Source organism: Balaenoptera borealis, assembly GCF_965194805.1.
Source record: "Balaenoptera borealis genome assembly, chromosome: 10".
Taxonomy (NCBI): domain Eukaryota; kingdom Metazoa; phylum Chordata; class Mammalia; order Artiodactyla; family Balaenopteridae; genus Balaenoptera; species Balaenoptera borealis.
In genome coordinates this window covers 91,726,447-91,752,339 of record NC_138874.1, presented here as the reverse complement: position 1 = coordinate 91,752,339, position 25,893 = coordinate 91,726,447, and the positions used below count along the sequence as shown (strand labels likewise).

The 25,893-nt window shown below is 44.0% G+C and overlaps 1 protein-coding gene across 5 annotated transcripts in view; it reads left to right on the top strand.

The window, feature by feature from the left end:
- Nucleotides 1–25,893, top strand: part of FBXW4 (F-box and WD repeat domain containing 4) — an 88,016-nt gene that overhangs the window by 21,295 nt on the left and 40,828 nt on the right. For 3 of the 5 annotated variants that reach the window (XM_082408322.1, XM_082408321.1, XM_082408325.1), the window contains exons 2-5: nt 2,735–2,830; nt 6,104–6,289; nt 6,726–6,858; nt 13,014–13,108. In XM_082408322.1, coding sequence (XP_082264448.1) covers nt 2,735–2,830; nt 6,104–6,289; nt 6,726–6,858; nt 13,014–13,108 — 510 coding nt within the window. Of the gene's footprint in view, nt 1–2,734; nt 2,831–6,103; nt 6,290–6,725; nt 6,859–13,013; nt 13,109–17,855; nt 18,113–25,893 lie in introns of those variants that run through there. The other 2 variants (XM_082408324.1, XM_082408323.1) reach the window with 2 other exon arrangements.

Here is a 25,893-nt window from a genome sequence, read left to right as displayed (position 1 = left end):
TTTTTGGCTGAGTTGGGTCTTTGTTGCTGCTCACGGGCTTTCTCTAGTTGCAGCTCTTTGTTGTGGTGCCTGGGCTTCTCATTGCGGTGGCTTCTCTTGTGGCAGAGCACAGGCTCTAGGCGTGCAGGCTTCAGTAGTTGTGGCTTGCGGGCTCTAGAGCGCAGGCTCAGTAGTTGTGGTGCACGGGCTTAGTTGCTCCACGGCATGTGGGATCTTCCCGGACCAGGGCTCAGACCCGTGTCCTCTGCATTGGCAAGTGGATCCTTAACCACTGCACCACCAGGGAAGCCCCTGTGTGACTGTTCTTATCTGCTATTTGATATGGATGACAGAGTGTTATCCTGATAGATTTTTTTATCAGTTCCCTAAAAGTTTTAGGGATAAAACTTTAGGGATAAAACCCATAGCATTCATTGTTAATTTTCCCCTGCTCTGTTGCTTTCTTTTTAATCTTTTTTAATCTCTTTCTTTCTTCTATGCAGTATTTAAAATTTAAATACTTTAAAACCTTTTAGTTAAAAGAACTATTTTAAATTTACTCTTTCATTTTGGGGGAATTTATTATACCTATTGTGATATGAAATGAAAATTTTTTGCTCTATTGATATCCAGTTTTATCAAAAGCATTATTATTATTTTAATGAGTATTTTTATCTTTACCAAAATATTACATTGTAGAAAAATTGGGAAATACATAAAAACACAAAGAAGAAAGTTAAAACACCCAAAGTTGGCTATCCACAGTTAACTATTTTAGAGTCTGGAAATCTTCTAGTGTTCTTTCTAGGCATGCATATTTTTCTTCCCTCCCTTCTTTCTAATAAAGCTGGGACATGTAATAGAAACCCAACAGCACTAATTAAGTAGTGATTTCTTTCCTAACTTTGAAATTTTACTTTGTATCTTTTAGAATCTTGAAAGCAGGACTTGCTTGCTGTCTTTTAGTAAAGGGTAGTAAATGTGAAGATACAGCAAATACTGGAAGAAATGTTTGTTTCTCTCATTTTCTCGGTAGACATGACAAGTTATTACTCTGTGTCCCAAGCAGTGTACCTTGTATTGTCCAGTGGAGCAAGCCAAGGAGACACAGGGGAGATATGGGGGCCTGAAATGGAATGTTCAAATTCTTGCCTCCAGTTTCAAAATTCCGTCCAAATGTGCACTTTCACGAGGGACTTGAGCTCTTCTCCCTACCCCCTACCACTCCAACCCACCCCAAAACTATGCCATTCTTTTTGCTGCTGAGCTCCCTCATCTCTTACTGCTCCAACTTTCTTCATCCAGAAAGTACTACTGAAACTTCCCCTTCAACATTTTTTGAATGAAAAATTTAAAACATAGAAGTTGAATGAATTGTATAATGAACACTCATACACCCGCCACCTAGATTCTACAGTGAACATTTTACTATGTTTGCCTTATCACGCATTTAAAGTGAGTTGCAGATAGCAGTACACTTCACCTCTAAACAGTTTTGCATGCATGCATATCATTGACTAGAGTATATTGGTTTATGGTTCTTTTTTTTTAAGAAAAATTTATATACAATGAAATGGTCAAATTTTAAGTTTATCATTTGATACATTTTTGACAAATGCATACACACTTGCATGACCCAAATTCCTTCGAGATTTAGATATAAAGTGTTACCCCAGAAAGCTTCTACATATTCTTTCCCAGTCAATTCCCATCTCCACCCTGGTGGTCAACACTGTTCTGATTTTTTCACCATTCATTAGTTATTCTTCTAATCAAACTTCACATAAATGGAATCATACAATATGAACTGTTTTGTGTAAGGTTTCTTTCATTCAGAATGTTTTTGAGATTCACCCACATCATTGTGTGTATCAATAATTCTTTCCTTTTTATTGCTGAATAGTATTCCATTGTATGAATATGCACCGAAGTGTGTTTATCCATTCTCCTCTTGATGGATGCCTGGGCTGTTTACAACTTTTGGCTATTATGACTAAAGTTCCTATGAATAGTCTTCAGTAAGCCTTTTGTGGACATATGCTTTCATTTCTCTTGGGTAATTGCTAGGTCATAGAATAGGTATATGTTTGGATTTATAATAAACTGCCAGACCTTTTCCCAAAATGGCTGTACCATTTTCATCTCTCACAAGAATGTAGGAGAGTTCCTTATTCAAACACACACACACACACACACACACACACACATACAGGGAGGATTTCTTCATATTTTTGGGCTTGTATATTCATTTTGATGAGCAGAAAATTTTAATTTTGATAAAATCGAATTTATTGGATTTTTCTTTTATGTTATTGCTTTCTATGTCTTAAGAAACTGTTGTCTACTTCCTGAGCCACAGAGATATTTTTATATTTTTTCTTCTAACAGCTTTATAGTTTTAGATTTTATGTTTAAATCTGTGATCTATTTTGAATTAATTTTTCTGTATGGTGTGAGGTAGGGATTTTTTTCCACATGGCTAACCAGTGGTCCCAGTACTCTTTGTCATCCCTTCTCTGTTAGATAGCTTTGGCATCACTATGGACACTCTAAAGGACAGGCTGTTCTCCTTGGCTTTCTTGATTATCCTAGTGTGGAGGGAGAAGAGTTATTTCTTACTTGTCTCCTAACCTGTTCACTTATATTCAGATATTTTCTGGATGTTCTGAGTCCTGACTTGTAAAAAAGCCCAGGGAATTTTCTCTGGTTGGCAGTGAGTTGTAGTGATTGGATTATCTGCTCTGTCTGGACACAGGATGGCCAGTGTACCAGTGAAGGAACGGGTGAAGGTATCTCAGAACTGGAGGTTGGGGCGCTGCCGACAGGGGATTCTGCTGAAGTGGAAATGCAGGTAAGTAGCCTCTTGACTCTTTCAAAGCTACCTGGGACATTAAAGAATGCTGGGAAATGAAAAATCTAGTCCTAGCTGGAGTATAAATGTGCCTGTCTTGGGTGATGGGGCACTGGTGATCCTTTAAATACCACAAAAGGGGCATCAGAGGGACAACTTTTTTTCACATTTAAAAAAAGATTATAAAAAATGTAATTTATTTTAACAGATCCCATATTTTTATGATTAAAAAAATAATAAATGTTTATTGTAGAAATTTGAAAAAATAGAAGAGCTTAAAGAAGAAAATAAAACTTACCTATAATCCTACCACTCAGAGGTAACTTCTGTTAATGCACCTCATCAAAAGAAATAAATGAAGCCAATATTTCAACTCATCTTATTTTACAATTTTTTTTTTTTTTTAAATTTTCTACTCTAGAGAGTTACACCTTCACTCTTGGCTTCCTGTAGCCCTCTCCCCTACTTTTATTAAAAAGCAAAATAGGATCTGAAGGTTTGGATATGTATGTTACAGGAGGTAGAGCTTAGAAAAAAATGGCAGGAAATTTAGATAATGGCTTTGGCACTGCTAATGCCACAAATTTTATACTTCATTGATTCTGAATTATTTCATAGTTATTATTTGACTCCCTACCAAAAAAGTGCTCTTTGTTGATTGGTTGGAATGGATAGGGAACATCATGATTCCACATTCCAGCGGACCTGGACCTGTGCTGATAGGTTCAGGCAGGCTTCTTCATCTGATGACCTTTTCTCTTGCTTGTGTACAATTTCTGCTGCTTTCACTGACACGGGTTACTGCAAATTATGTGGTGGTGATGATGGTAAAGCAACTACAGGGGAGAAAGATGGATTTGTATGACAAGGGGCTTTACCCTCTGCTTCCCACTTTTGCCTTTTCTTACCAGAAAGAAGAGTTTATTTCTCTAACAAGGTTTTGTTCCTGACATCTATTTGGGCTGGTTTCAAGCAATTTGGCAAATAAATACACAAAATGGTTACCAGGCTGCCCTGCGATTCTCCACTGTTCACCTGGCATGAACCTGGTTTCTTGTCCTGGGCAAATGGCTGTTTACCAGATGGCTCTAAACACATGAATTCCAAACCCCTCTGTTTGCTGCCCACTTGAGTGTGCCACAAACTCATGCAAGGGGATGTTGAAGAGGAATGTGCATAATGAATGAGAGTGCAGGCATCTGTACACACTCTACACATGTTCCATATAATATTTGCACACACTTGTAAAAACCTCATGTGCAGAAACTAGTTACTACAAAGTCCAAGCTGCATTTAATGGTCCATCTTTGCAGAACTTTTCCACATTCCCATGACGCTTGTATTAAGGAGTCTGGGGAAGAAACACAGCCCAGTTTGCTCAGACAGGCTTGGCAGTGGGAGATGGTGTCTCTATAAATGGGGATGAATCATCTGTCCCTATGCTTTGCTTGGGACCTGGTAGCTCTAGGACCCCTATGTGGTGTAGGACAGGCTGCTGGGATGTACCTTGTGCAAGGGGCTTAGTCCCCACCAGAGAGCATGGTGTCTGGCAGAGTCTTCTTTCTTCTTAAGGCTCACTCTGTGCCATGGGACTGGCCTGTGGTTTCTAACCTTTCTTCCTCCTGCCAGTTTGTAGAGGGAATCTTTAACTATTTGTGGATTTCTCTTATCAGCTGCCTGTGAGAGCCAACTATTTCTCTGTAGTCTCTGAACTGTAGTAGACTGCTCTGGAGCTATGTTTTTCCATTGCCACACTTACCCTCTAATACAGAAATGTAGGTATCCTCTGTGAGGATCTAGGAATCTAATCAGTACATTAGCATCCTTTCCTAAATGGCTTTATTCCTTTTACTTAAAAATGGCCCTTTTGGGCTTCCCTGGTGGCGCAGTGGTTAGGAATCTGCCTGCCAATGCAGGGGACACGGGTTTGAGCCCTGGCCCAGGAAGATCCCACATGCTGCGCCACAACTACTGAGCCTGAGCTCTAGAGCCCGCAAGCCACAACTACTGAGCCCACGTGCCACAACTACTGAAGCCTGCGCGCCTAGAGCCCGTGCTCTGCAACAAGAGAAGCCACGGCAATGAGAAGCCTGTGCACTGCAACAAGGAGTAGCCCCCGCTCACCGCAACTGGAGAAAGCCCACACACAGCAACAAAGACCCAACACAGCCAAAAAAAAAAAAAGGCCCTTTTGCTCTAGTAGGACAAGGGAATGGGGCTTCCCTGGGCTCACTCTTTTCTTTTCTCTATCACACCCTAACTGATCTATTGGGAAAGAGGTGTGTACGGAGGTCCTGGAACCTTGAAACTTATCACTTAAACTTCAGATCAGTGAGGACACAGAATGAAAAAATTACTTCATCTGGATGGAAGGTTTCTTTTTGCCCTTCCCCACCCCTCAATCATTGCATTTTCGTTGCTCTGCCTACCCACAAGAAGTATAGGTAGCCAGTAATTCAAGTCTTAAGCATTCTCTGTTTATTTATTTATTTATTTAGGCCGCACCACGGGCAGCTTGCAGGATAGTTCCCTGGCCAGGGATTGAACCCAGGGCCATGGCAGTGAAAGTGCTGAGTCCTAACCACTGGACCGCCAGGGAACTCCCAAGCATTCTCCATTTAAAAGTGATATTTAATTGGTCTTTTATTCTGACTTTCTTTTAGAAAGTCCAAAGAAGATTAGATCACCACAAAGCTCAATCACTCTAGTTTTCTAAAGGTAGCCTAAGGGTAGGTAGTTTTGAAGGAAGGGGGTGAGGTATAGACTTAACCTTGCAGGTTATTGCTAAGTTGGGAATTGGTCAGCCTCTCCAAAGATTGAAGTTGAATTTTCATGCTATATCTTTTTTTTTTTTTGAGGAGGTTTCTTCTTTTTTTTAAAATTAATTAATTAATTTATTTTTGGCTGTGTTGGGTCTTCGTTGCTGCACGCGGGCTTTCTCTAGTTGCGGTGAGCGGGGGCTACTCTTCGTTGTGGTGTGTAGGCTTCTCATTGCAGTGGCCTCTCTTGTTGCAGAGCACGGGCTCTAGGTGCGTGGGCTTCAGTAGTAGTGGCACGCGAGCTCAGTAGTTGTAGCTTGTGGGCTCTAGAGTGCAGGCTCAGTAGTTGTGGCGCACGGGCTTAGTTGCTCCGCAGCATGTGGGATCTTCCCAGACCAGGGCTCAAACCCGTGTCCCCTGCACTGGCAGGCGGATTCTTAACCACTGCGCCACCAAGGAAGTCCCTTCATGCTATATCTTGATGGTCCTTAAATTTTGTTTTCCATCTCTGCAGTCAGATGCCCTGGATGCAGCTAGAGGGTGATTCTCTGTACATATCCCAGGCTAATTTCATCCTGGCCTATCAGTTCCGCCCAGATGGTGCCAGCTTGAACCGGAGGCCCCTGGGAGTCTTTGCTGGGCATGATGAGGACGTTTGCCACTTTGTGCTGGCCAACTCGCATATTATCAGTGCAGGAGGGTAAGTGCTGCAGGCTTCTCCTTCCTTCCTCCTCCTCAGTATTCTTCAGAGACCTTCTGCCTGCCTCTGACTTTTCTGTTTCAACTCCAAAGGGATGAGTAGGGAGACTAGTAGAAGGGGTAGTGTTTTTTTCCATTTAAAGCGGGTACTTCATAGGGTTAGCTGGAGAAGGAAAACAGGAAGAACCATTAATGAAAAGTGAAACTGGTTTTGATACTCTCAAGTGGGAAATTTGTTTTGTCTCTCAGCTCTGTTCAGCCCCAAGTATACTGAAGAAGTAAAGGTATCTAGAAACTCAGCACCTTATTGGGCTGAATTGCCTAAAGCTTAGCAAATTTGGAAGTCATTGGAGACTCCGGCTGTTCCTGTAGACTTGTTCTTTTCCTACAGAGAGAATAACTGTCTCTTGGGGGTTGGCTTCTTATTTCTCTTGTAGAGATGGGAAGATTGGCGTTCATAAGATTCATAGCACCTTCACTGTCAAGTACTCAGCCCATGAACAGGAGGTGAACTGTGTGGATTGCAAAGGGGGCATCATTGTGAGTGGCTCCAGAGACAGGACGGCCAAGGTGAGGTGGTCTCCCCCTTATATACTGTTATTTCCTACTGTCTATAGGGAGTGGGGTGGGAGAGGGTGGATAGGACCTTGAGTCTCAGGATTGGCTGAGGGCACTGAGTTGGGGCAGGGGGGGAACGACACAATAAAGAACTCACTTATGTGCCTCTGGCATGCAGCTTGCCATGCCAGGCTATGTCCCTGCCAGCTGGCCTGGGAAAGGAGTGGACAGTGGCTGGGAAGCTTGCCACTCACTTGAAATGTGGTGTGAACTCAAAAACAGAGGGCCTGGCCAGCTTTTCCTCCCTGAGCTGAGTTTCCTCAAGTTTGTGGGTTGAGTTCTAACCCCAATATTTTATTTTAAAATCTCCCTCCTTTTGCTCGCTCTCTGTTTAAGAAAGTTAATTTTTTACCACCTTGTTTATAAGCAATCGGGCTGATAATTAAAATGTGTTTTTACTGCTTCTCTGGAGAGTGATGTGGTCAGTAAGCAGTGGAAAGACGACTAGAGGAGGGCATTGTTCGTTGTGTCATTGCCAAGTTGCCTGGTCTAAAGTCAGACATCTGCCAAGGCCCAACAGAATGAGACTGATAAAGTAGTGTAACCCCTGCTTTATGGACTCAGCTCCTCCACGTCTGGGTCAAATAGGCTTTCACCCATGAGGCAGAGAAGAACTTTCTCCATCCCTGTGTCCAGTAGCCCTTGCCAGGGCCCACACATGCCTGATCCTTTGGGACTGCTGTGGGAACTTTGCTGATAATTCAGTTAATGGTGCAGGAAGCTCGATAGGTTCTTGCTTGTGTGTTTCCCAGCATCTGGAGACTCCACAGTGCTAATAGGAGCAAAGTGCTTGACCATGTCAGCAAATGGGACTCTAAGACACATAGGGAGGGGACTCAGGAGAGAGAAGTTGCAATCTTTACTAACTTTTCTGGCTCCATGTTCCCTCTAGTGATTACACCTTCATGTGAAAATGTTGCTAATTTATGTAAAAAGAAGGACTAAATATGTTCCTTTTTATTTATGGAAGTTTCTCCTCCCTTTGCTAATTTTTTCCTTACACTTTGTATTTTGTCAGAGAGATGTGTGCATCAGCACAGGGAGCCTGAGAAAAATTCAGAAAACCTTCTTCTTCTTTTTGTTTTTTAATTTAGAACAACAGAAATTTATTACCTCACAGTTCTAGAGGCCAGAAGTCTAAAATCAAGGTTTCTTCTTTTTAATTAATTTTTATTGGAGTATAGTTGCTTTACAATATTGCATTAAGCTGCTGCTCTACAGCAAAGTGAATCAGCTCTACGTATACACATATCCCCTCTTTTTTGGATTTCCTTCCCACTTAGGTCACCACAGAGCACTGAGTAGAGTTCCCTGTGCTGTACAGCAGGTTCTCATTAGTTATCTATTTTATACATAGTAGTGTGTATATGTCAATCCCAATCTCCCAATTCATCTCACCCCAGAAAATCTTTTGAACCAACATGGAAACTGAATTTCCTATCTCTTGCTTCCGAATCCCCCACCCCATACTTACTTCAGGTTTCTGATTGGTCACTGTCTTTGTACCATTCCTTGTAAAGAGACCAACCTTAACTTGCTATACTGCTCAGAAGTCAATTTGCGCAGAAACCTTTTGTGCATGTGGGACCTAGATATTCTCATCTCATTCTAGCATTTTCTTGTCACGGCTTCAAGCATCCCCATGAAGCCTTCAGTGACATCTCTTTCTTCTATCCATTTCTCTGTGGTCTGACACCCAGAGCAGTGTACAGCTAAGCTTTATGACCACAGGTAGCAATTCAGGGCTATAGACTGCTTACAGTTGAAGATTGACAGCAATTTTATTTAGGATATTGGGTTAGTTTCATGTTTTAAGTACAATTATTTAGTGGTTTAGTATTTTTAAGCATTAAGATTGGTACTTTCTAATTCTAAAATTGTCACTGCAGTAGATCCTATTCCTTTTGAGGATTTCTTTTTAGTCAGTGACAGAATTCTCCCCCCTGGTTCTTCAACTCCAGGAAGCTAGTCAGCTGTTTTGTGGTTTCCCAGTGACCTCCAGGCCAGCTCATCTTTTCTGGCTTTCTGGATGCTGCTTCTGTTCTCTCCTTCTATTGTTGTCTTTGCATTTAGCCGTCTTCATCTTCCTGGACCATTTTCACATTACCCACATTTAGTCTTTTATAACTGACTTTCCATTTCTTTTTGGTGGCATCTGTAATTCTCCAGCTGCTTCTGCAGGTTTCTAATACCTGAACCTACATAAGAACTTAGTCATGTTTGTCTGTAAACATCTATAGCCTGTTTTTTGGGAGTTCCCCAAAATGGACTATGTTTTAGGAAAGAGATTTATTGAGGTGAAGGGAAACAAAACATTTTCTTTGCAAAACTTCTGAGCTAGGGACTGCCCAGAGAGCTTCCTTCCTCTGCCCCCAATCCTAGTTTCAGATTTACTGTGACTTAGCTTGGATTGCCTCTCTCGGCTTTGGTGAGGCTGGCCCCATCCTGAGATGTGATAGGATGGTAGCTTACATTCTTGCTGGGCCTGGGCCAGGTCTGATCATTCCTTCATTTTTTTCCGTTTTCTTTATTCTTTCTTTCATTCTGATAAGTGCTTACTGTATGCCCGGCTTCAAAGGGGAGGAAGATACAGCCTTTCCTTAAGGGGAGTTGAGACTGCATGCACTAGCTATGAAGCTATGAAGCTGGTTGGAAGTGGCCAGGACTATGAAGTTGTAAGGCTCTAGGGAAAGGGCCAGAAAGTTTGGAGGGTGGAGAGATCACATTTGACTTGGAAGGGGAGATTTTATGAAGGAGGGAACATTTGAACTGTTTTTTTTTTTCTTTTAGGTGTTTTTCAGTGCATAGGTTTGCTTTTTTTGTTTTATAATAACATAGAATGTAACCAGGCACTGTGCTAATAAGCACTTTACATTTATTCATTTCCTCATTTTATCCTTTAGGGTAATTTTTCCCCAGATAGTTATGGTCATAATATATCTAGTTTTAAATGAATTTTTATTGGAGTATAGTTGATTTACAATGTTGTGTTAGTTTCTGCTCTACGGCAAAGTGAATCAGTTATACATATACATATATCCACTCTTTTTTAGATTCTGTTCCCATATAGGTCATTACAGAGTATTGAGTAGAGTTCCCTGTGCTATACAATAGGTTCTTATTAGTTATTTATTTTATATATAGTAGTGTGTATATGTCAATCTTAATCTCTTAATTTATCCCTCTCCCGCCTTCCCCCTTGGTAACCATAAGTTTTTTTCTATATCTGTGACTCTATTTCTGTTTTGTAAAGAGGTTCATTTGTACCATTTTTTTAGATTCCACATACAAGCAATATCATATGATATTTGTCTTTCTCTGTCTGACTTACTTCACTCAGTATGACAATCTCTGGGTCCATCCATGTTGCTGCAAATGGCATTATTTTGTTCTTTTTTATGGCTGAGTAGTATTCCATTGTATATATGTACCACATCTTTATCAATTCCTCCATGAATGGATATTTAGGTTGCTTCCATATCCTGGCTATTGTAAATAGTGCCACAGTGAACATTGGGGTACATGTATCTTTTAGAATTATGGTTTTCTCTGGATATATGCCCCAGGAGTGGGATTGCTGGATCATATGGTAGTTCCATTTTTAGTTTTCTAAGGAACCTCCATACTGTTCTGCATTGTGGCTGTACCAATTTACATTCCCACCAGCAGTGCAGGAGGGTTCCCTTTTCTCCACACCCTTTCCAGCATTTATTGTTTGTAGATTTTTTTGATGATGGTCATTCTGACCTGTGTGAGGTGATATCTCATTGTAGTTTTGATTCGCTTTCATAATATATCTTATATACCCAATATACCCTGCTGTGTCTACTTTATTTTATAAGGTTTTCCATTATTATTGCAAATTACTTGTGTCATCTTTAATGGCTTCACAATGGACTTACCATAATTTAGTTACTATTTTTCCTATTGGTGGATGTTTGTATCTATTTTTTTCCTATAGTAATAAGGACCACCATTATTGATGCCTAATGTCTGCCAAATACTGTGCTTCTGTGCCGGGTGCTTTACACTTATCTTCATTTTTCCACACTGCAACCCTAAAAGATAGGCATTATTTCCCATTTTATACATGAGGAAACTGAGGCTAAGAAGTTATAAAATATCCCTAACATCAGAGATAAATAAGTAGCAACTAGGGTTCAAACCCAGATTTGTCTAATTCTAAAGCCCATGTATGCTCTTTCTGCTATTGCGGGCTGCAGGGAATATTTTTATCATTTAGGTTTTTCTTCGTTTTAGGATTATTTTCTTAGGATAGAGTCTCAGCAATAGAATTACTGAGTCGAAGGCTTTGATTATTTTAAGGATCTTGATACACATTGCCAACTGCTTTTTAAAAGGACTGTATAAATGTCCACTCCCACTGAGTTATATCTGCTCCAGGGTTGGGTCTGTTTTGAATTTGATCACTGAGGGTTAAGATGTGATCAGCATACTCATGTTTTGGTGGATGGTGTGCTACTGGTGCAGGTCAGGAGGGCCGCTTTCCCCAGATCGTGCTTGGGAAATTGGCAGCATGCTTCCAGAGCCACCCCTGGAGACCAGGAACCTTGTTCTGTGGTTTTCACAGTCTGGGGATCCACCAGCCCATTCAGTGGAGGACACTAGTGAATTCAGGCCTAGGGCTGTCCCCAGAGATTTTGTAATCAGAGTCTCTAGTCACCCACACCAAACAAGAACCTGCCTCCTAGGTAGTTTGCATCAGGGAAAAGGCAAACTTCTCTTCCAAGCCAAGGCTGTCTGAAAGAGGACATTAGATGCATCTAGTTACTACCAAAGTGACCTAATCCAGAAGAATGAGCCAGAATCCTGGCATTCCAGGAAAGTTGTGGTGTTTACCTTTGTTTTCTGCCCTTCCTTATTCAGGATCTTCTTGTTAAATTTATTTTCTTTTCCCTGTGTTGGGAAAAGTAACTCACACCCTTCTCCCCCTATCACAGACACACAAAATCTAAGAAACACTTTCTCCTTTTATAGAGAAGAGATATCATGTGATCCTAAGAAGTCAGGACCACCCCCACTCCATCACCTACCCCTTAAACTCAAGGAATGTTTCCTGAAAGTTCTTCCATCTAAGGTCCTGTCTGACTTTTTTGTGTTCCCCTTATAGCACTGCAGGGACCTTGAGAGGTCACTGATCATCTGGCCTCCTCAGGATCCCTCCTTGGCTGCTGTCTGGGGACAGCCCTGTACATTTGAGGTTTCCTCTCTGTTTGGTTAGAGGCTTAGTCCCCTGTGTGTGTCATCTGGGGTAGGATGAGGTGAAGGGGCCTTGTGCTTAATGGGAGATTTCTAAATGCACTGACCGCTGAGAGGGCTCTGTGAGTGTTGATTAGAGTTAAGCCCAGAGTGGCTGCTAATGTACATTCCTGACTGATAGGGACCAGATAATGTGCTCCAAGCAATATTTTTAACCAGTAGGAGATATGGAAGCTTAAACGAGTTAAGCTTTTCTGCTACTTTTGGTGACACTAGGTGCTAAATTCCCTGCTGACATGAATAGCATTGGATTCTGGGCATTATCAACAAACAAACAACAACACACCACCTTCCCACTTTGAAGTCCTCTTCTTCCATTTTTCCTTCCCTTGGATCTTTCTTTTTACTCCTCTCTCCCTAATTCTAATCTAATTCTATCTCTGTCCTCTCATACTGGGCCTTGATCTTCCTCCCTCTCCCTACCTCCCCAAAGTAAAATCTTGGTGAGAGATAGGAAAAGGAAAATCCACAAACACGGGGAGGTTACTGAGAGAGGCAAGCCTCACCTGCTCACGCTTCTCAGTCAGGTCTCAGCTGAGGAACATGGAGCTTCTGATTCCCTGGTATAAAATTGGCTGCTGCGTAAGGGCTCTCAGGTGGACGTGAAAGGGTGGTTAGGACTGGGAGCCAGCGTCTATTTGGGCGGTAGGCAAGGCAGAAGCTGGAGAGGCCCCTCTGCTGCTACCCAGAGCTCTGTGTGTACAGGATAGAAAGGATTCTCCATTTCCCCACCCACCCTAGGAACAGTGACTCCACCTGGTGCATTTTCCAACCCTCATCCCGATCCCAGGCAACGCCAACGAGAGCATCTCCTCTCCTGTTTCCAGGTATGGCCTTTGGCCTCAGGCCGGCTGGGGCAGTGCTTACACACCATCCAGACTGAAGACCGAGTCTGGTCCATTGCTATCAGCCCATTGCACAGGTAAGGGAGATGTTTTGGGGTATGGTTTTATCCCATGTAATAATGCTTTTATTTTATGAGGTCAGGTGGGCGTCATCAGGAGAGACTTGGGGCCCATGTCCAGTTGGGCCCTCATGCAAAGTCATGTATGTGGAGTAGATTCGTTGACAATTATAGCAGAAGTGCCAATTTTGATGACGGCTTTACCCTACCCTTTGGTCTGACTGGTGTTTCTCTAGTTTTGCCTGTGACTGAATGAGCTTTGCATCCTGAATTCTGCTTTCTAGGCTCTCTTGAACCGAGGCAGGGCCTCTCTCCCCACCAGCAGGGTACATAGACACCCTCTCTGCACCTGCTCTGTCAGGGTGTTTATCTAGTGTCTTCTCCCACTTCCTTCACCCCTCACTCCCCACCAAATGATCAATGGGAAAGCTGTAGGGCTGCTACCCTCCAACATCGGGTTTGAGTCAGTCACTTGTTTTATGAGAGAGTTGATCCCCCCTCTTGGCTCAGCCCCCTTCAGCCTTTTTCTCCTCACCCCAAGGAGCCTGCAGCCCTCCTCCTGCCCCTTCCACAATTCTCTTTCAAATTTTTTTCTTCCTAAAGAATTAGAGCCGATTAGCCACGTCATTAATTCTTCAATTTGACGGCTGATATAGCAGGACCTGAAACACATTGCTGACCTCAGAGAATGGAGACCCCATTCCTTAGCATATTGACGATGGGAGAAGTTAATTAAAATTCCACAGAGCGGAGGTGTCGGCTAACCTATAAACCTGTCGCTGTTCAGAACAAATCATTCTAGCAATCCTAGGAAAAAGGGAAGGAAAGACCAGCAGGGAGTAGAGAGGCCTAAGTGTGTGGGAGCAGAGGGTGGAAAATGGAGCCATTGCGCTCTGGCCCCTCCTCAGTTTCTTCCTAATGCTGCCCCCTTTAAAGCCAGTTAGCCAGGCTTGGGTGTCTGTGGGCTGGATATGTGTAAGGGTGGGAGGTGACAGGTAGGCTGGTGACTTCATCTTGGTGGTTACCTGAGACTCCTGCTGGCTTCAGGAGACTGGGGTGGCCTGGGGTTGAGGTCGGTGGTGGAGGGATGCTGTTAAGGCTGGAGATGGTCCATGTGCTTCCTGCACATGGAATTAGGCTAAAGACACATACAGGCTCTCCCAGCATCCCCATCTTCATATTCCTCTACTCCAGCCACCTCCTCTGGAATACGTTAGGCTACCTGTTAACAGAATAGAGCGTGGCAGCTGTTGAAGATGATGTCAATAAAAGGTTGAGGACAGTGTCTGCCTTCATCACTGAGAAGCAGTTTAGATCACAATAAACTGACTTTGGGGCTTTTTTGGCCACAACTTGGAAGCTGGCTTTGAGGAAGGACCTAGCTTCCTAATATTACTAGCACTGCTCTGTAACTACTACTGCTACCAGCAGCTAACATTTATTAGTCATATGTTCTATGCCAGACCCTCTGCTAAGTCCTTGATATGCCCCATCTTTGGTGAAAACCTAGGTCTCATGTTTTCTTAACATTATCCTTAAATGTCTTCTTGGTGTACTTTCTTGCCCCTGGGATGATTCTTTCACTCCCTGTTGGCTGGCTGTTTAGCTCCATGACCCACAGTTATTTGAGGTGACCTTTTCCCCAAGTCCACAAATGATGTCTTGGACTGTTTTAAAAAAGTAGTTTGTATTTGGGATTCTGTCATTACACTAAATGACCAGAGTATATATGTTGGTGTTCTCTCTGCTTCTTTTCCTCTTACCCCCAAAATATATTGGGATAGGAATCTTGTCATCTTATCATTAGATCCATTTCTTCTCACTGTGTCAATGAATTTGAACCTTTCAGTAAACTGAACCATTTTCCCAATCTTGGAAGACACTGCCTCCTAGCTGTAGGGTCTGTTCTGGGAAACTGGAGTTCTGCTTTGCCACCAACCAGCAGAGTGGCTTCCGGTAAGTCCTTGGAGCCATGGTTTCCTCATCTGTTAAATTTGAATACTCTTTCTTTCATAGTCCTTACTAGGTTATTGTGAAGATGATCTGAAACAATGAATATGAAAATACTCTACAAAGCTAAAAGGGCTAGAATCTTGTGTCAGCCAGAATCTCTCCCAGCTGGTAAAGCATTTGTTTAGCTGCTTTAGCTGCTCTCACGTCTCCACCCTTCCCTGGGGCTTCTCCTGTCCCTCATGCAGTTACACTGCTCTTTTGCAGTCTTCTTGAGGTGGGGACTCAGCAGGAATCTCTTTCCTCTCCTTTTCCCCTGTGGTTTTCCTGCCCTCCATGGCTGCCTCTGTTCCCTTCCCTGCCACCTTTCTTGTTGAGCGTGGTCGTCAGTGTCACTAATGTGATGTGGCCGTGAACCCCTTGTGAAAAACACGAGAGTGGGTGGGCAGCAGCTGTCCTCCAGGGAACCTGGACAGTTGGGAGACCCAGCACATCTCAGTCTCTTTCTTCTATTTAAAATAATTTGTCAGAGCTATTCATCGTATTTATCTTTGATGCTGGGACTTATCTGCCTTCTTTTCATATGTGTGTACTTAGAAACTTGTAGTATGAAGCATGAAACCTCAAGCCCTAGGCTTAATCTGAGGTGTTCATGACTGGGAGAAAGCAGGTATTCTGTCCTGTGTCCAAATGTCACCTCTTCTTCCTTTCTTGACCTTGAGTTCTTGGTTTGTAAACACTCTTGGAGGATAATATTTAATACCAGTCATGTGCTCAGAGCCATGTTTAGGTACTCAAAAAACAGAAGGAAAACCAGTAGACTCCATGGGAAGGTGGCAGGCAAGGACCTTTCCCTCTACCTCCTATGTGCCCTCCAACCCATCTTCTTGTCCCAACACTAATAACTCTGCTTTTAGGATTTATGACTTATAGATGCAGCCTTCCTTCTGTAGAGGAGGCCCAACCTGGAGCTTTTTGATGAGTGAAAGGACTGGGTGAGATGGAACTGAGTTGAGATGCTGGAGGTGGAAGGGCACACGTCTGGGTGTAATTGTGGGTCCTAACTGGTCTCAGGATACGATCTCCTGAGGTCACATAGAGTTCTGAGCACTTTTCCGTAAGTATCACAGAAAAGCAGAATTTTTAAAACATGCAGTACATTGTATTTCCATTAAAAGATTATTTCTAGCTGAATAAAGTTAGTAAATACTCAGAGTAAGGAAATGAAGAACTGTTAAAGACTCGATTTCATCCCTTCTATTTTCCATCTCTTTTTTTCTCACTCCCTTTCCTCTGTGCTCCCTGTGTATTGACTGAACACTTGCTGTCGGGTAGCTCTCCTGAGGATCTTATTCAGTGGTGGGGGAAAGATGGGGGCACAACTGTAGTGGTTGCCAGATGATACTAAGTGCCTGAAACTAGTCTGTCTCTGGCTGAGGAAGGGAGAGGGTCATTCCCCTCCTGGCAGATGGAGAAATTGAGGCTCAGAGAAGGGCACATGTGGGATGGGGCAGAAGAGGCTCAGGTCTCCAGCTTATTGCCACATGCTGTGGTACTGAGGGAGGGCCACGAGGCAGGCCTCTATGTCACTGCAATGCCTTCATCCACCAGAATCTTGGATAGTAGCTGTGGCCCTTGAAAGCCTCTGTGGGGATCTGGGAACATTCTCTTTCTGGAGGCCAGAGTTGAGATAGCGAGGGGGAGGAGAGCAAGGCGGTATGTAATCAAGGCCTGGGCTCACTCGTGTAGCTGTGAAGGCTTACACCATCCCAGGAGTGCTAGTGCACATAGATCTTCGGTTTGCAGGGCCCTTCCAAGCTGGCTGGGGGGTGCCTTGATGGTGAAATGAGTCTGGAGCCCCATTGCCCTGTTTGCCTTGGAGGGGAAGAGAGAGGAGCCCACAGTGCCTCCTTCCTCTGCAGACACCATATTTATTGCCCTCCAAGAAAAAGGGGGTGCTCAGAAGAATCCTTTCCCCATCTCCGAACAACACTTGCTATGATGTGAGTGAGTGTGGTCAGGAAGGCTTCCCAGGACCCTTGGGTTTTAATCCCTTCTCTCGTTTCTGTCATTAAGGAAACATATGAGTGGTATAGGTGTAGAAACTTGACTTAGCTGTGTTATTAAATATACAATACAATTTAGTGTAATTTTGCTCACTGTGGTGGCCTGTTTGTTTTGGGGGGGATTAGTCCAAGTCTGCCTGAAATGTACCGATTCAAATTTGTAAAGTGAGTTGTGGCCTCTGGGGGGTTTTGATGGAGGAGCTGCCCCTTCTTGCCTCATTTCTCCCAGAGGTGAGGGAGAGTCTGGAAGGAAAGCCATCACTGTGTACTGTTTGGTAAGGGGGTGGATTTCTGGGGAGAGTGGGTGTTTGTTCCCAGTGGCTACAGGGTTTACTGTGTGTTGTGTGTGTGGCAGACACATTCACCAGCCTTTTGAAATACGCCCTTCTTTAGTGAAAGGTAATTGCATCTGGAGTTTTCTCTGACAGAGGTTTGAAAGATTGGAAAAAAGGAGGCAGCCAACTTTTAGTTTAGATTCTTTTGGTTCCCAGTGGTTCAGCAACTCTTTGGCCCTGGGCTTCCTAACTCACTCAGTGCTTTTAGGGGAAGACAAATCAAAAGTAAATGTTGTGCCTCTGAGTTTTGCTTTTTCTAGTTGGTGATAAAGAGCTGGTTCCTGAAGGGGATCCCTAACCTTGATAACCTGAAGAAAGACTCTGATGGATGACTTTGTCGTGCTTCACATTGTAGCTGCTCATCCTGATGGTTTGGCCCACAGCTATCAAGCTCTGTCTCTTCTCCCTTCCCAGGATCAGGGGCTTGTCTAGGGAAAGGACACCTTCTCTAGGCAAGGAGTGGCTCAGTGTCCCCTGTTGCCAGGCTGAAGACCACACTAGAGGGAGTCGCCTGCATGTGGTGGCCCTAGATGAGAGAGTCTGCGGCACAAAGACAGCATGGAAGGACCAGAGGCTGGCATGGCTGGAAGGGGCTGCATGATGCCTGGAGAGAGAAGGAAGCTCTGCATGATGCTAGGTGGGCCCACTGGTCCAGCCTAAAATGACCTAAGATTGGAAAGAGATCAGTGTAGAGATACAACTGAATCAGAGTCTGGTTCTGTTGAATCTCAGGGCAGCGCCCGCCACCCTAGAGTTCATTGCTGGTGCTAAGTCAAGCCTCTCCGGCCAACACATCCATCAGTAGCAAGGACGAAATGCCACAGGGGTGGGTTTCACTTCCTCAAGACCCTGGATTTCTGCCACTACCCAGGGCATGTTGGGCACAGGGAATCTCATGTACTGGGCTGCTGGCCTGAGACCAGCAACCCAGCCAGCTCTGGCTGGCCCAGACCCCATCTGTGGGAGTGACTCCTTCCCTGGCCAGGAAGGTTGGCTAGTTGGGAAGAACTGACTTAAATAAAGCACTACAACTAGAAGCAGAGAGTGCTGCTGCGGAAGGCGGGATGCTGTGGATATAGAGTCCGTGCCTCAAGACCGTGCCCCTGCTACAGGGATACATTTCCATCCCTCAGTCTCTGTTTAAATTCTTTCTTTCTCCGCTCTGTCTCTGTTTCTGTATCTCTCCTCCCATCCCTATCTCTCTTTCTCTCTCCAGATACTTCTTAAGCATTACAGTGTGCTAGACCTTGGGGAAACAACAGTGAACTAGACAGCATAGTCTGATGGAGAGACAGACCAAACTTAGCAAATATGGTATGCTAAGTTCTCAGATGGGGAGCAGACACGTGGGAGGGATCAGGGTCTTCGTCCTCTTCCTGCTGTCTGCACCTCCCAGCTCCAGTCCCTACCTGCACCGCTATTTCTTCTACCCGTCCCACATCAGGAAGAGAGAAGGTAATTTTCCTGCCTTAGCTGCAGCTGACTTTTCTGGGTTGTGTGTGCAATGTGCCTGTGTTTTTCCACCTTTGATCAGTGTTCTGCCAACAGATAATTTAGCAATCACATCCCAAGGTGGAAGCATGGAGTTAATGTTAAAATTAGTTGTGTGTTTTTTTTTTTTTTTTTACACTCTTTAAACTTCAGTGGGTGATGAGGCAGAGAGGGAGGCAGGAGGGTGAAGGGGAGTCATAAATTCTGTGGCTGGTGTAGCTATTCTCTGAGCAGCCGGGAAGCCTCTGATGTCTCCACAGCACTTTCATTAACATTTAAATTAAGGGTTTGTTTTCCAGTCTGTTTTATAGGCAGGGACCTTTCATGGCCTGTCACATACAGCATCCCCCCACCCCTCCACAAGCAAGTGTGTAATTGTAGCCACTGCTCTATCCTAACTCTGGGTTGCAGCCGGGAGTTCAAAGGGAATTCCTGGCGATGGAGCTCTGGAGGTACAAGGTGTAACAGTCAGGATGTGGGTGTTCCTCCTCAAATGAAGGCGCTGGGTAGGAGCTCTTTCTCCTCTTATCTGACCTGTGCTTTTCTCTGCTCTTTCAAGGGACACACACTTCAATCTGACTCGGACCCCTCCCACCCTTCCTTCCCTGGGGCATGAGGCAGGTGGAAAAGGGTGCATCCATCCGAGTGGTTTCTCCTTATATCACAAGTTAGTGCCTGGGACAGAGCGTTCTAAGATACAGATCTTCATGCTTATCTTCCTCCTTTTGATTTTTTTTTTTTTTGTCTCAAGAATACTTTCTCCTACTCTAGTAGACTTAGAGAAGCAACAATATAAAAGAAATTGCCATCTGAGAAGAATTTATAATAGGGTCCATTGGTCCTAAAGAGTGCATTCTAGCGTGGAAAGACATGCGTACATGCACCATACATAGTCACTAGCTCTATGTGTACAGGTGTTTGAAATAGCTTACTGATGTAGATCATTTGAGGAAACTGTTCTCCAAGGTCCTGGCATTCAGAGGAAGCTCTTCTGCACCTTCACAGAGTGAATTTATGTCTAAGTTTCCTTCACGCAGGCGTATTGGCAGCATTTGGGGGTGTTTTGAAAAGAAATCCCTGCTCTGGTCTCCCTCCTTCCTGTCAGCATCCAGTGGATCTGAAGCTGACGAGAATGTGTCCCAAACACTCACGGAGCATCTCATTAGTTCATAACCTCTGAGGGCTTAGTTCACTCACTGCTGGTCTTGAGCTAGATTTTCTCTCTAGACAGTGGTGACAGGGGCATTGAGGCCTTTCTCTCTTTCTTTCTGTTCAGAGGCTGAGAATTTTCCTTCTCATGGAGCCCTGGCTTCACTCCTTGAGTCACCATATCTTTCCACCTTCTGCACTAACTCAAACCTCCTGTGACTTACCTGCGGGATTGAAGATGGCTAAGCGTCTGGCCTGCCTGTTCCAAGTAGCGTAGTCAACAGGTGGACACCCTCATGCCCTGGAGTCTTGCCCGAGGGAGTGAGGGAGGTGCCGGGGTGACCCCTGTGCAGGTGCTGCTGGGCTCAGATTGCAGCCTGGTGTCCAAGCCCCTCCTGGTGGTGATTAATCTGGGACACGGGCCGGCAGAGGCCCAGCCCGGGCAGCTTTGGTCCCTCACTGTGAAGACCTTTGGCTCGGAGACTGAACTGATCTCTGTAGCCTGCTTCGGCTTGAGTTTGATCTGTCAAGGCTAAAGAGGAACCTGATGGTGGGGCGGAAACTTCTAGCCCTGTCTGACTTATGGCACCGATCCGTTCCAGTGGTCTTGTCATGATAACACTCGTATGTTTAAGATTTCCCCACCTGTTAGCTGCAACACTCAGATCAGTCAAAGAGGGATCTTCATGAAATATCTGTGCTTTTAGTTTTTTGAGCCAATGGAGCTCACTCTTGTAAGTAGACTGGGGGGTGGAGAGGGCTTTGTACTGGGCCCGAGTGAAAAAGGCAATGTGTGGCTGGATTAGTAGCATAATGTGTTTTTGTATATTGGGGGGTCATGTCAGAGGTGGAAGGATCACCCCATCCTCCTGTCATTAGGTGGCTCTCAGGCCATTTGGGGCAGATTTCAGTACATCAGTTTAGAGTCAAGACTTAAGTTCCTTGTTTTCCTTTTCATTTCAAATGAAATTTTTTGAAATGGTGTCTTCTCCTCCCCACCACCTTTCCATCCACCAGAGTCCTGGTCCCTGGGACCTCCAGGTGGCAGTCCACAGAGTCAGCTGTATTTCTTCCCCTCTCTGAGTTCAGGACAGTCACATGTGGCTCACCTTGGTCATGGCCTTAAGACCCAAGAACAGGAATTCTCCTGTCCATGACAGTTACCCTGCATCCATGAGTGTCGTGAGTTTCATCATTGTAGTAGTTCCTTTTGGGGGGTTAGCAGCCTGGGATCCAAGAACTGGAACATTTTCCTCACACCATCAGGGAAGACAATAGACATCCCTATATACCACTAGCGGTGACAGATGTTGACACCATTGGTATGGAAAACTGCCTGTAAAGGTTCTATGAGAGACTTCCCTGGTGGCGAAATTTTTTTGAAGTTTCAGATTGTGAACTTTTGGGGGCAGGGGTTTTATTTCCTGTTTCGTATAAGTTATGAGCCTTGTACTACAGACAAACTGCTGTGCCTCTGGGGTGCTCTATTAAGCTGACTACCCCAAATCCTTCCCCTCTTTCCCAGCTGGTTCTTGCTCCTTTTTCTGTCCAGGGCATTTTCATAGGGGCTAGTTTGTGACACTGTCCGTAGTTCCCTGTCAGATAGTCTTGGCTCAGACAGAAGGTGCTGGCAAGGGAGGGAGGAGTGGGGGGAGGAGGAGGGCTGGCGGGAGGAGGGAAGGGAGTACGTGCATGCAGAATCCCTGGTAACTGCAAAAGGAGTATTAGTCCAAGAGCTGCTGGCCCAGGAAATTGCTTTCTGCGGAAGCTTTCCTTTTTCATAGTTTGCAATGCAAATTTAAAACATGAATGGGGCACAGAAAAGTATAGGAGGGGCAGGTGGGGTGCCAGTTGGGATGTGATAACATCCAAAATCTTCAGCAGGGCCTTAATTTGCAAAAGAGGATTTCAAGTATTGAGAGAGAACCTTTTAGGAGATTAAAATAACTATAACTCATATTTTTTTGCGATTCCCTCCTCCACCACACACACCTTTTCTATGTTATCGTGTTCACACTGGTCTCTAGCCCTGCTCATCGTGCACTGCTGTCTCCTCCTCTGCACCTTCCTACAGCAAAGCCATAATCCAGCTTCTCGAACAGTGGCCATGGTGGTCATGGTGTAGTATTTTGGTTTTCTCAGCAGGCTGGAAACAGCAGCCCTATCTAAAGCTGGTGCACTTTAGACAATGTGCACACCGGTGCTGGGGGTTAAAGAGCACACCTCCCGAAGGCAGGAGCTTGCCTGCTTTGAGAAGGCATTAAGGCCAAGGCCCTTTATCTTCTGCTTTCTCTGATCCTCTTAATACCATGGGCAGGCTTGGTGAAGCAGAATGTGGGGTCACCAGGCCTTGTTCTTGATTTTCCATGCTTCGTCTGCCCCACCTAGAGAGGTGTGGCTTTTGGCTTCAGGCTGGAGACACTTATGTCTATGTTGCTTCCGGAAGCTTCGGTGGTGGTGATGAGGATAGGCAGGGGATGGGCATCACTTTCATTATGCTGGCATAGCAAGTGGTCAGGTGTGAAGCTTCATACTGGCTTCTTTCTAGGAGCTGGGCTAGACAGGAAGACACAAAGAGAGGCCAGAAGGCCGTGTGGAGGATGAGCTTTCCAAGTATAAATATTCGCCAGTCGTAGAGGCCACCGTGCAATGGTGGGGGTTACTTCTCCTCCTTTGTGTGTGGCTTGTTGCACATGTGACATGTGCTGGCTGGACAGAGAGGGAGGGAAAGCTGAGATGTGCAAGGTAAAGTGAAATGGACCCCTTTCTGCTTGAGGCCACCATAAGTGTCCGTTCCTCCTTTCTTTGTTGACTGGGGAATTTTGAGAGAGATTAGCTTGAGTCTTGCCCTGGCTCAGTCCTGTGGTGCCTGATCAAAACTCTGTGGAGTCTCAGGAGCACAGTTTCCATATAGGATGCTGTCCAGATTCACTCCGCCGTTACTTAGCACATGCTCCTCTCCCTGAACTCACTGCACCGAGGCCTTCAGGGGCTACAGAGAGGGCCTAGCTCAGAGCATGTGACCCACCGTCTCTTTCTCCTGAGGGCTCTACTCTTGCAGAATGCTTCTTTTTCTCCTGTTATTTTCTGCTTTGTTGCAGTGGTAGCATTAGTTGTCCTGGCCAAGGCTGGGCCTCTTTCCTCCTGGGCCTGAGTGAGAAAAGACCAAGTGAGTGATTGGAGTGGGTCCTATGGTAAGTGACCCAAGAGAAGGGTCAGCTGGGCATGAAGGTGAGGTTTGTAACATCTGGCAGAGAGAGAGGGACACACGGGTTAATGTGTTTGAAGCACTCTACTTTCCTGGCCAGTTTGAGTCTCACTAGCATCCACGGTAAGCTGTGGTTGAGAATAAAAACAAAAAATTAACACAAAAAATAAAGATTATTCAAAGGATTCTTCACTTGTTAGAGATTTGTAGCCAGGAAAATCCTTCTTTGCAGGCTGGTAATGGTAAATCTAGGAATAAGGAGAGGAAAAGTTAGTTTTAAAATTACATTAGTTTGGCAGTGAGTATCAAAATAAAAATGTAAAAACCTTTCGACACATAAATTCCTCTTCTAGAAATTTATCCTAAGGCAATAATCAGACAAGTATGCAAGATGTATACATAAAGACTTATATTAAGAACACATAAATATCCATTAGTAGGAGTCTGGTTAAATATTTTACATTCACCCAATAGAATACTATGTAGCCATTAAAAGGATGCTATAGATGTACATATTTATTTACCCCCAAAGATGTCATAACATAGTGTTGAATAAAAAAAGGTCACAAAGCAGTATGATAGTTATTTGACTATCTTTTCAGTTATTTCTTATGTGGTAGATTTCTGCTGACATTTACTTTCTTTTTACTTTTTTGTATTTAAGTTTTTTTTATAATGAGCCTATTTTTATTAATAGAAAAAACATAAATTACATTTAAATGTCTATTTCAATATCAGGTAACTGTAGTGAGAACCCTTCCTTTTTCCCTTACAGTTATTTAAATTAAGGATACATGGACCTACATTTATTTATTATTTTATTTATTATTTTAAACAGTTTCATTGAAGTATAATTTACATACTGTAAAGTTCACCCACTTTAAGTGTACAATTCCATGAGTTTTAGCAAATTTACAGTGTTGTGCAACCATCACCACGATTCAGTTTAGAATATTTCCATCACCCTGAAAAGGTCCTTCCTTACATTTGTTTTTGCAGCCTTAAACATGGTTTCATACTTGGGACCTTTTGTGGGAAAAGAAATAAGTTAAAATACTGAAATTTTTTTAAAAAGGCAAGGCAAACTCAGAACTATTTTTCTATGTAATGCATATCTCTGAGTGCCAGCCTTATAGATGTATCAAGAATACTGCTGTGTGCAAGGATACATGGGGAATATGAAGCACAAGAGACAGTTTCTACCATCCAGGGACTTATATTCCAGTTGGGAAAATAATGCATGTACTCAGACAACACTGTATATATGCAGTGTGAGTGCCATCAACTGTCAAGGTTATCGATAGGAAATCAGAGGAAAGCAGTAGCCTTTTTGTTAAATAAGGAGAGCTTCCTGGACGGCATGGAATTTGAAGTGGGACTTAAAAGATGGTTCTAGTTAAATTGCAGACAGGAACTTGAGGCCAGAGGAGTGGTATGAGCAAAGACATACTAAGGGATAGGGAAGCTCAATGTAAGTTTGGAAGTTCAGAGCAGGTAAGTTTGGGAGTTCAGAGTAGACAAGTTTGTGTAAAGGAGTGGTGGGCAATGTGGCTGGAGGGGAGCTTTGGGGCCTGGTTTTGGAGGGCTTTGAAGAGCAGAGTTTGACTTTAATCTGAGAATAATAGGGAACCATGGAAGATTTTTGGCCAGATTGAAGCAGTTAAATGATTAATGTGGTGGCACAGTGTGTAGGATACTTTGGAGGGGGGGAGACTGAAGCTGTTTGGATGCCTTTCCGGAGTACACTTTGTTAGCAGTTACGGACTGGATTCCTGAGGACAGCAGGAGAAACAGGAAAAAGTCTGTAGGTGGTCATGACTGCTTGTGGGGGAGAGAGGGGAGAGACCTGCATGAGTTCCTCTATGGGCCTGATGGCAGAAGGGGGCCCTAGCTTTGAGAAGACTGAGTTCTGTTTGAGGCAGTGAAGGGACAATGAGGTAGCCATGGCCAGAGACAGCCCAGAGTGGTGGCCTGGAGCTCAGACACAGGGTTGAGATGTGGAAGGCTTCGGCATGGAGACGACAGTTGAAATACCATGAGAGATTAGCACCAAAAGGAAGCTCAGAGAGAAGTAAAGACAGCTGGGCAGGGAGAAACCAAGAAGCAAAAGGTACCATCACAGAGGCAGGAGGAAAAGTAGGAGCAGAGAGAGAAGGAGAGAGAGAGAAAGAAGGAGAGAGACAGGTAAAGGGAGAGAGAGGCATCCCCAAGAGTAGACAGTAGACAAATGAGGATTTGGTGGCAACTTACATAAATTATCACTACCTTGCTTGTTATGCCTTCTCCCTATTCTAAGTGACAGATAAGATAGATAAGAGAAAAATGCGTAGCTTGGTATTGGTTGATGGAGATTGGCAAGCATTTTATTCTCCTTGCTTGATTTAAGCATTTTGTAGTTTTCAAACCACAAAAAATCCTAAGTTTTGCTTTCTCTCAAGTTCTTTCCTCTGGCTCCTATTCTGTTCTTTGTTGTTCTACCTTATGGTTATTTTCTTTTTTTTCTTGAGGGTTGCCTACTTTGGGCTTGGTAATTTTTTTCACCTCAGTTCCCAAAACCACTCAGTGTAAGCTGGGTTTTGGAGGGTCAGCAACCGAGCTAGAGAT